General features: G+C 46.4%; 1 protein-coding gene across 1 annotated transcript; it reads right to left on the bottom strand.

Moving 5' to 3' along the window:
• Positions 1-3,776: 3,776 nt before the first annotated feature.
• Positions 3,777-10,874, bottom strand: VPS33A (vacuolar protein sorting 33 homolog A (S. cerevisiae); the record flags this gene model as incomplete). The annotated part of the gene is made up of 10 exons (XM_009870141.1): positions 3,777-4,031; positions 4,374-4,542; positions 4,705-4,842; positions 5,263-5,400; positions 5,913-5,980; positions 6,171-6,297; positions 8,022-8,215; positions 8,905-9,079; positions 9,767-9,883; positions 10,648-10,874. Coding segments are annotated over 10 exons (1,547 nt in total), but the record flags the coding sequence as incomplete, so codon positions are not given.
• Positions 10,875-10,994: the final 120 nt, after the last annotated feature.

Genomic DNA, 10,994 nt, shown 5'->3' with positions numbered 1-10,994 from the left:
CTTTAAATGGGAGACATGGGATAGGATGCTTTAGAATTCATCTTCTAGCTGTGTCTTCAAGTCACACTTGCACATCGCTTTGGAAGTGGTTGCTCATTTGCTAGTTTAATAGAAAATCTGAACCCTTTCACAAAAGCTGCTGGCTTAAAGCTGTGACAACCCATCTAAAAAATTCTACCGTCTCTCAAATTTACGTGTTCCTTTTAATTTTGATCATAACCATGCCTGATAGAAAAAAATATCCACCCTCTTTGTCAAGTACATAAAAGTAATTTAAAACAAGGTGTAAGCTAAAGCTAATTAGTTCTCTTCCAAACAGTCTAATGCTAGATAAAGTAAAATGAATTCCCATCCTGCCATCTAGAATATTTTTAAGAGCTCTTGTGCTAAAGAATTCACTTTTTTTGGTCTTACTAAAGAGGTCATAAAGCACTGAAGCTTTTTTATTTACGTGCTTTGACGTGATTTCTGATTATCTAAAAAAGATGTTTGATAAAGAAATAAACTGCTTACCCAGACACGATGGGCTCTACTTCATAAAGATCTTGTTTCTCTCCAGTTTTGTGCTGCAGCTCTCCCTTGAATTTGTGGCTTCTCACACGGTTTGTGCCGTAGTTTGATCCCTTCGGATGTGCTGGTCCGGGAGCCAGGAGTAATGAGTTTGTGTTTGCAGCCCACAGGAGGACTAATGCACTAGGTGTGGCCAGGGCTGGTTATTATATGACACAGCGCCCTGGCTCTGCGCAGCGCTCGCCAGATCGCTCCGCTGCCCAGCGCGCTTCTGCCAAGAGCCCTTTGTGAGGTTAAGCCCCACGGCTTTAGTGGTACCTGCCTTTGTGTTGAACGTTGTGTCATGTTCTACTGATTCTGCAGTTCGCTGGAAGGCCCTTGTGCCTCTTGCTCCCTTCTCTGAGCACCCTGCCTTGCTGGGGGGGATGCTCCCGTGGAGCTGGGGATCGCCACGGAGCAGCAGCACGTTATGGGCTGGGCCTGTGAGGGCTGAGTTGGGCTCTTGGGATAAAAGACAGCCTGAGCGCTGCTCTGGCCTCAGCTCCCCGCTCTAGCTTCACCCCTGCACACCCGAGAAGTCATCCCTACCTTTTAGAGAGGGAGCTGCAACGCTTGTTTTTTTGCAGCAATGGAGGGAGGAGGGAGATAAGCTACATATTTATTTTTAGCAAAACTGCTTTCCGATAATATTAGATGAAAAGTGAAAGTCTTTTGGGGTGGAGGTTGGGTAATGTTGGTGGTTTTTTTTTTCCCCCCTCTTGTAAACCACACTGATGCAGGCAGCAGGAAAAGTATGTACTGCAAATCAAATCTCTTACCTACAAAGATATTATGATGTAGCAAATGGCCCCTTAATTTAATTAGGGTCTCTTGTTATCAAATTATTACCCGCTTGGTCAGCAAGGCCTTAGGACAGAAACAGAACATAATCAAGCTGCTCAGGAAGCCTGTTAAGTAGTAATTGCTCCTCCAGAGAATCAATCAACGCCAGGATAGCTTTTATTTTTTGCCGTTGTTGTTGAGCAGTTCCAGGAAGAGACTTTGTCTAGTTTGAGTGTCCCCATGGCTCCAGTTTGCTGGTGGTGGTGGTGCAGGCTACAGTTTGCAAAAATGCCACGCAGCAGAGGTGGTGATAAATTAGGAGTTTACCAAGTGACCACTGTAAACTCCTTTCCAAGTAAGTTATGCCTCGTGTTACTAACAAAGCTATTTGCTGGGCCAAGCGAGGAGGTGAACGAGCTGTTGAATTGACACTTTGTGTTGTTTCCTTTACCTGCAGTGTAGCTTTTACACATTTTGACCATAGCTCACCAACTAGCCTGATCGATGCTATTCATTTCCTTGAGATTAGTTCATTTTTTTAAGATTTAAAAAAAAAAAAAAAGATAAATCTGGAAATTATGATAGTACAAAGACCCTCAAGGCTCAGTTAAGGGCACTGAGTAAGGATTGGTTCTTGGTTTTCTCTGCACAGTGATGCAGACGTTCAAAACTACTTTGTTTTTCTTTTAAAATGCTGTGAAATTACAGTCGAATTGCAGAAATAATGCAGAGCGAGGCAACCCATGTCCGTGTCTTGCATCACTGTCAAATTTGCAGCATGTTTTCCTTTAATTCAGTTAGTTGGGGCAGGGGGAGAAAGACACAGGTTCCACAGTGCAGGGTTTTGCTTTATATTATTTGAGAGAGTGCACAGACACTTTAAAAAAAATTGCAAACACATTTAATTTTATTCTAATAATCCAACTGGAGTTAAACAGACAGAAGGGCTCTGTAAAGGGCCTCCTTTGGCAGAACTCAATCGTAAAAAATAAACCAACAGACTGAAACCCACAGTCATAACTCTTAACAGCTTGGAAAAATGAAGGTGTTTTATTTTGGGACATATTACGCAGGATAACTAAGAGCAGAAATGTTTGTTAAGAGTGTGATTTAAGGTGTGAGGTTTCGGGCTGCACAGGCATAAACAAGCACCCCGGCCGCCTCCTCAGGCTCCAGCAGCTGCCGGAAGCTGCCTTGTGGACTCAGCAATGCCGAGGTCCAGCCACCAAAATCATGGAAAATTCCGTTTTACAATTCTGAGCTCTACAATTGTGGCAGCAAGTACTACCATGATTTATAAACTGCACAAGGAGGAGCGTGCAGGTGTGAAAAAAGCGTCTGTTTTAAACCCACTGTTTACTAGGTCACTGATGGAGCTATTAAAATAGCTCCTATTAAAATAGGCCCGAGTCCCATGTGGGGAGCCTGTGTGTGTGTCTTCAAACCTGACACACTGATGTCATTCATACCCTGGAGTTGCCTTCCAGGCTCAGACGGGTGTACCCAGGACAAACTGATCCCTTCTGAGAGCAACTGAAATAAAAGGTTCAAGCATCTCCTCATAATTTGGGTGCAGGTGGTTGTATTTGCAGTCAGTGCTGTTGCTGCAGAAAACCCAATGAGTGCCTTGGCCAAAGCGTGCAGGACAGCAGACTCGAGCGTGGCCTGCAGGTCACTACCCCTGACAGCTTGTGCTGCACAGGACAAACAGGTCCTGCAAGTGTGGCCTTCTGGATGCCTGAGAGCCATGAAGTTTCTAAACCCATGCAGTAAAAAGTTACTGCTTCCCCTTTACAGTTCTTTTTCTATTGCACAATCAGCTTCCAAGGATTTGACAGAATTTAGTGACTGCGGCCCCAGTCATTGCTGCTGCTGCTGCCTGTTGATGTGAACACGCTAAAGCTGAGGGAAGCACAAGTTCCTTGGCTTTCATCGGAAAGATGAGCCGGAAACTGAACCCTGGGTACTGGAGAGGTGCAGCCAAGTACAGATCTCCGACAGAAACTGATCCAGCGCACTGATGAAGATGCCAGGCACCAGAGAGAGACAGAAGGACTGGGAATAGTGGTATGAATCAGGAACAGAAAACATCCTGCCTCCTTAGCACCTTAGCAGGGTAAAAAGAAGCAATCACATCTCCCACAAAACTAAACTGCAAGAAAAAATAAGCAGCAATTTGCCACATAGAAAGGGCAAATCGCCACTGCCCCCCCATGTTTGTTTGCCAATTCAGATCACGAGCAGGGATCTCTCTCTCTCCCCTAGTTTCATGGTTAGTACCTTTCAGTGCTGCTTGTCTAGGAACTACACACTAGGAAGTCCCACAAACAGTAGGAACATGAGTGCAGAGAGGGATGGGGGTAACTTCATCGTGAGCTGGTCTCAGGAGAGCTTCTCTCACCCTTGTGTTTCCCCGACGTTCAAGCAGCCATGCCAGAAGACCAGAAGCTGACGTGCCTGTGTCACACAGGGCCTTTTGCTTTTATTGTCTCTTGCCCTAGACCCTTAGAAGGGGGCAGGCTCCAGTTTTTCCATCAAGGATTTGATCCAAGTTGTTCCATTGATCAGCTTTGTCGTGGCAATGACATACTCTGTGCCTCCATCTTCCATTTGGGACAGAAATCTCAGGGCGGCGATTTCTGCGTACGTTACACCTCCCAGGAAGAACACCAGAGTGACTCGGTTCTCACCATGTTGACCTGCGTATTCGGAGAAATTTTTATTTAATTTATTTATTAAGATGTCAAACTCAAAATGACCTAAAAATAAAATAAAGATAAGCCTCTGAATTAGAGGGGAAATCTACTGGATGCAGTACCAGCCTGGAGCCCAGAGATGCAGACTCTGCTCCCAGCTCTGGAGGTTCCCAGGCATAACACTAGGAGCATAACACTGACCTTCTTTGTGAAGTCGTGTTAATTATTAAAATCATGCCGTAAGGTTAGAGTTTATTTTAGTACTCTTGAGTTTAGTTTGCCTCATTCCAGCCTAACAGAGATGCATCTCCCTTTTAACAAATGGGAAAATAAAGGAAAACTTACGCTTTTTCTGAAGGCCGGTAGGTAACTGCTGCCTCTCCTCAAAATGGGGACCCGGCAGCATCTTCAGAACCTCCTCGATGCTCCGCCACCCCGGCCGAGCCAGGAGCTGTGCCAGGCGTACGCTCAGTGGAGCGTAGCCACTGTACACGTAGGAGATATCGTTGGGGTTCTGCAGGAGAGAGCGGAGAGTGAGTGCTACTTCATGCTGCAGAACAGCACCACAGAAAAAAAAAAAATCAAATAAAATCAAATAGACAAAGATGCAGGTTTTCCTGCTGCACGTAATCCTGTATCATTAGATGTAGTGTTCACTGCTGAGGTGTGCGCTTACCTGTTCGTTAACATCATCCATCCATAGGCGCAGGGTTTTCCTGATCGTTGGGTAGTTATTCCTACCACTTGTCTGAGGTTTTAGGAGCCCAGCTTTTTCCAAGTTGTTTAATGTCAATATATGTTCATAGCCATAAGTCTGCAACGGGAACAATTCACCTTTAATACCATGTCAGTCCATGACTAGAGTGTTTAAAAAGAAGAGGGAAAAAAACCCCACAAAAAAACCCCTGCAAATGTGTTAGTTTAAAAACATTTTTCTGATTAAGATCTCACTAGAGCATATCCCATTCAGTGTTCACATCACAACAGCAAGAAGTGCAGTGATGTGAACCTCTCCAATGACATAAACCTCTCTATCTACGTGTTGTAAATCACATATAAGCACCTCCCGAGTCATCGCTCTTGGCCCAAACAGGAGCCTCAGTGCTCCATCTGCACACACAGGACATCAACACTACACATACGATGCATTTGTCTAGAAATGCAAGTGTTGTAGAGCTGAGGTTCTAATGTGGATTTTCTCTGCAAGTTCTCAGTCCAGAAGTTACAGCCCAACCTGGAGAATCTCTCTTTTGTAATAGTCCAGAACCTTCTGCTTCAGCCCACTGTTGCACACAGATTGCAAGCAAACGAGACGCAAGATCTTGATTAATGGATGTTTTTGAGCTATGCAGTCTTCAATATAATTGTTAACCTAAAAAAAAAAAAGAAATACATAACCTGTTATTTAAAGACCTGTTAAAAGCACATAAACACCTGGAAAGAAAGATCTCGTTTTGCCTGGTATCTCCAAAGCACCAAGAACACGGGTGCAGCTGCTCCAGGCAGCTCAAGATCAGCTGTAAAACCGTGACCGGGCACTGGTTCCACCTAGCGTCCTTCCAAAGCACGGCGACTCCACAGCCAAAAGTTAGACTGAGTCAGATGTGCTGAAAAATTCAGATTAAGGGTATTAGGGTTCAGTGTGTCCCTGACCCCTCGCAGCACACAGTGCCCCTGTACAAGTCCGAGCAGCCCAGCAGTACGAATCTGCATCGCAGGCAACGACAGGTAACCAGAGCTCACAACCCCGAAGTTGGAAGGGACAAGTATCATCTAGATCATGCTCGCTCAAAAAAAAAACAAGGCAAAAAAACCCCCCACAACCGGGAAAAGCACTGTTATTCTTGAAGATGTAAGGGTCACTAATTGTCATTATCTACTTACCTTGTCTGTGTCTATTCCAGACATGAACTCTTGTTCCACTGTCAAATTATCAAAGAAATCTTCAGATGCTTTGGGAAAAAAAAGGAAAATCAATACAGTAGCAACCCACAGCTTGCTTTCTTATTTTCTACATTTAACATTTCAGCACAGATGCACTGGATGGAGCCAAGCCAATTTTGGCCAACCTGAATTGCGTCCATCAAGTTGTCTTGCATCTTGCTATATTTAAATTGGTCAGACTCTTTGTCGACTACTCACTGGTGATGTCTTTGATGAGCTCTGCAATGGAGGTGTGGTTTGCTAGAGAACTTCTTGCTGCCTGCATGTGTGGCAACTGGGAGACAAACTGCTTAATCTCGCCAACGGTTTTCGCGTGGTGTCTTTCCTAAAGAAATCCGTCACTTAGGTTAGGTCTTGTTCCAATTAACAACACCAACTGTATCATGAAAAGTTTGTTACTGTAGCTACTGCAACAGCAGATACTGCTTTAAACCTTTTAAACAAAAGACTTTAAATGCTTATTCTAAGGTCACATAATTACCTGTACCAGCACTCTGATCATTAGGAGAGGCAGGACACAATACAACAGGATCACTAGAGTGGTTTTTTCATTGTACCAGTGGTGTCAATCACTTTTCTCCACCTTTAGCTGACTTCAGCCATCACTATCTGCTCCTCCCTTTCCCCACCTGCAACACCACCTTTTTCACACACAGATGAATAACGCTGCACGGAGCTCGGGCAAATGCAGCTGGAGATGGGGGATGTTTCCTCTCAACGCAGCACTGATAGGTGCTGAGGAACTGGGCTGGCAGGGTCTGTGTCCCTCGGAAGCAGAAGCCTGCCGCTCCCTGCAGGTGGCTGTAACAATGTCCCAGGCTTTGAGCAAGGATCTAATGAAGCACAATGCAGACTTCAGCTCTCAGAGCAGTCCAGAGGTCTGGATTTCATTTGGGCTACTTGCCTCTTGCTGCAACTTGGAATAAAAATAATAGTAATTTGACTCATGTGAAGGATTTAAATGGGCAAGTGCAGGCAGGAGAGGGATCATGATGAAGCCTGCAACTGAAGAAGTCCTCTGCTGCCAATATGCTGCTGTTTCATTATTGCCTATTACTTCTGACAATTCCTGATTTTTTTTTTAACAACCACTGTGAATAATCCATCTTTAGCACCTTGAGCACTAATACCACAGTAAAAGACATTTACTAGGCAATGAGGGTGAGCCCCACTATTTCAGTTAAGGTAGCACTACCTCACCTTAAATATTGCAGAAGTGAAGAAGCAGATTAAAAAAACCAGGGAAATGCAATCAAACAGTTTAACAAGTTCTCTCAAGAATTCTGTGAAAATGAAAATATCACCATGAAGCCTGAAAGCAGAGATACGGGGATCTCAGTTTCTTTATGAATCAACAGGACGTTTTCAGACAAAACCACCAACACACCCACAGCAGTCTCCAGCTTTGTTTGAGGTGACATGAGCATAAATTTACAGGTCAAACCTCCCATGAGACAACTGTCTTTCTCACATTCCTTTTGTTTTTTATGCGAACCATCATACTCTGTGAAGGTACCTTCTGGAGTTTTATTTCTTCAAGACTTTTCTCTGCATCCTCGATGAATGCAAAGGGAAAAAGACCTCTCAGTTAATAGGTAACAACAGCAACAAAGCAGAAGTGATCACTGTGCTGGAATTAACCTTTGGCCTCCTGCCGAGGGAAGCAGCACCTGACTGCTCTGCAGACTGAAGAAAGCAATTCCTGTGATGGGAACTGTGGGCTCACACAGCAGCAACGCGGTTTAGGCCCACTCTGAGATGAGCTTTTCACAGTCAGGATAGGAAAAAACCCAGAACAGAGGTGTGGGGAGAAGAAAGGATCCACGTTACTACAGGATTCTTATGACCGACACCTACTCAGAACACGTGAAGCGGAGCTGATCTCATCTCAGGGGATGGAAACAGACTGGAGAGGCTTCTCAAGACTACCTGTTGTTTCCTCTGACTGAGAGTTTACTCCATGGCAACAGCTTGAGCTGTCGGTCACAGCCAAGCTGAACGCAGGCAACAAGAATGCCCAAGGGATGCACAGTCGGGCACAGGCCTCACCTCAAAGGCTGCTGAGATGATCTTGGCTTTCTTGCTCAGCACTGACCCCACGGCATTGAAGTTCTTGTCTCGGATCTCAGCATACAGCTCTTCAGCAGAGTTCAGCTGGAGCTTCTTGGGTTCTGTCGGGAGATCTTTTCCACTCTCACCCTGCTTCTTTGGGGCAAACTTCTCAGGAGGGAGTTTCACATAAGCTACCAAATGCAGAGAAATAACCCTTATAAGGACTGGAACTTCACCACCAGAGGTTAAACTAAGTAGGCTGTGGAAACATGTCCCTTGAGCTGGAAACAGTTCTGAGCAGCAAAGCTAATACAAACACCCAGATGACTCGGTGCATATGTGCTAATTAAGGAGTCTCTCCGAGCGTTGCGCAGGGATCCAGAGACCTGCACGCACAGGCGTGATCAGAACTCAAGGCCTAGCCACCCTGCTTTCAAAGAGCTTTGGAGGCAGCCTTCCAGCTGGTCTTAAAACCCATAAATGCTTCTCTGGAGTTTTTCTTACCTCCTCCTGAGGAGCAGGAGAGCGCTCTGAATAGCCTTTCACAAACTGTTCCTGTGTAGGCACATGAGCCAGCCAGGCTGGAGGGTGAAGGCACAAACCAACATCTCCATGCCCACATGTTCTGTGCCACTGCACCCAGCCAGTATCCCAAAAATGCCCACTCGGTAACCGCTTACTGTGCTGCACTCCCCTTCCTAGGCAAAAAGAGAGCCAGAGCTGCTCTTGATGGGCTCTGGCTTGGGACTGAACCATCCCTGCACTGAGTTCAGGTGAGCTGCTCCCACATCACTGTTTTTTAGTGAAGCAGAAACCCATCTGGCGCACTGCAGCCTCCCCTGGCACGCCGCAGTCCTCCCCCTCACCCGGCAGTACTCACTGTTCTGAATTCCGTAGATTTCATCTATCAGCCCTTCGTAGGTCAGCTGTGTGGCCAACGGTGTCAGCAGATCAACGTTGCGGTCCAGCAACAAGAGGGTATCAAAGACGGGAAATATCGAATTCTGGCTTCCAGGGAACTCACGCTTCATCCTGATCATCATATTGGCCACATGCTGAAACAGATCACGTCCACCTGGTTATGGTGTGGGTCGCAACAGATGAGTTTGACTTCTAGGGCCTAGAAGCAAATGCTCATGCAAGTACGGGCATAGCCCTGTGTAAAGGAAGAGAATGGCAGGAGATAGAAGTCAGCTGACAGATGGGGGCAGGACAAGACCAAAGCAAATAAAAAGTACTTCTCTGCTGCTCTCTGTAGCTAAGCATTGACTGTGGCCAAAACACTGGGTTCATCTCAAGCCACTCCCTCATTAGAAGAGGTACCAGTTAAACCACAGGTTGATCAGAGAGAACAAATGGGTGAGGTGTAGGGAGAGATAGAAAAGCTAAGGCATGAGCAGTAGGCTACAAATTGCCCACTTTATTCAGCCCTTCTGATATCAACAGAGCAGCTAAGTGTTAAAAACTCCATAGAAAAAACTGCTGAAAACATGAAGGCAGCGTTCCTGTAAGCAAAAAGAATATATCAGAGAAATCCTCCTGACAGGAAGACTTTTGGAACAGCAAAGATTGTCCTTTTGGCCAGAGATGTGAAAGACCTGATAGCCACGATACCGAAATTCCAATAGGAGAAGAAGGGTCCATAGCTGGATTCAAAAACGCCAGAGGTGCATTTAACCAAACGGCCCTTAAGGCACTTCCAAAGAACAAGACACATTCTTTTTCAGCAGCATTTGTCTCACCCGAGCACACTCGCCTTTCCCAAAGATCTGCGGGATGGTTCCGTAGAGAGCCTGCAGTGTCATCAGCCCCTTTGCCGCATGGTATAGACTCGTCTGGTCGCTCTCCAGGTAACATTCCTAAACAGCAAAAAGGATTCCCGATGGAAGGTGTCAATACGACACAGCAAGACACAGCCCAGAAGAACAGTTCAGAGACAGGCTGGGGAAAAACTATGGCCGTTGGCAAATACGGACGTTATCTGTGCTGTCACTGCATCAAATTGTTTGATCAGACCAGACGCTGTAATATTTCTGAACCCACATGCTGCAGAGGAGTAAAACAGCCAGAAAGTGACTGCAAAGAGCCTCCCCCTCTAATTAGACCAATGTGAGCACACACCACCTCACTGGAGCTGCTGACAAGCAGTTGCAAGCCCTGACACATCCCCTGGGCTACACTTAGTAATGTGGAGATGGCCAAAGAAACCCTCAAACCTTTCTGTCCCCAGATGCAGCGTTCTGAGAAAACAGGACACATAGCTGATACGTGGCAGCTGTCAATTCTCAGTGCAGACGGGCGTGCCGCATCAGCCACTGTACTCTTTGTAACGACTTGGTATCTCAAGCCTCATGAATGCTCAATTTGTGGTAATAACAGCAGCAGTTAAAGCTGGAGGAACTGGGCTGCAGCTCTGTATAGTGATTGTTCCTTCAGCGTGCAGTCAGGAGGCACAGAGAGACGTTCAGGCTCAGTTCAGTGCTCTGGATCAAGCCACACTTGCTCTGCAAGGCCCTCCCCACTGCACGGGTACCTGACAAACCCCCGAGAGCCTCTCTGCCCACACCGACAGCCAGCACAGCACCGCACAGCGTCTTTCCTCTGAGACAAGACGAGCACCTACCTTGAACGCACTCTCGGATTCCATGGAGAGCAGGTCTCCGTCGAAGGGTATCAGGTCCAGGCTGTACTGCTCTCGGTGGATGAAGGACCCCAGCACACCCTGCTCCTTCAGCCACTGCTCACAGAGCAGGCTGCGGCGCGGCACAAAGAGGATGTGGAAGTCCCTCTGTGGAGAGCGGCCTCTGTCCTCCCTAGAAGAGTCGCAGGCAGGAGTGCAGCACGCGGCCACTCAGCTGGGCAGGTGCCCAGCACAGACCCCGCGCTGGGAGCACAAATTCAGGGGAAACGGGAACACCGCGCTCGCTTAGTATTCCCCACTTCCAATTGCAACTTCGTATTTCAAAATAT

Source organism: Apaloderma vittatum, unplaced genomic scaffold (genome assembly GCF_000703405.1).
Source record: "Apaloderma vittatum isolate BGI_N311 unplaced genomic scaffold, ASM70340v1 scaffold27635, whole genome shotgun sequence".
NCBI lineage: Eukaryota > Metazoa > Chordata > Aves > Trogoniformes > Trogonidae > Apaloderma > Apaloderma vittatum.
This window is presented reverse-complemented; position numbering and strand designations above follow the sequence as displayed.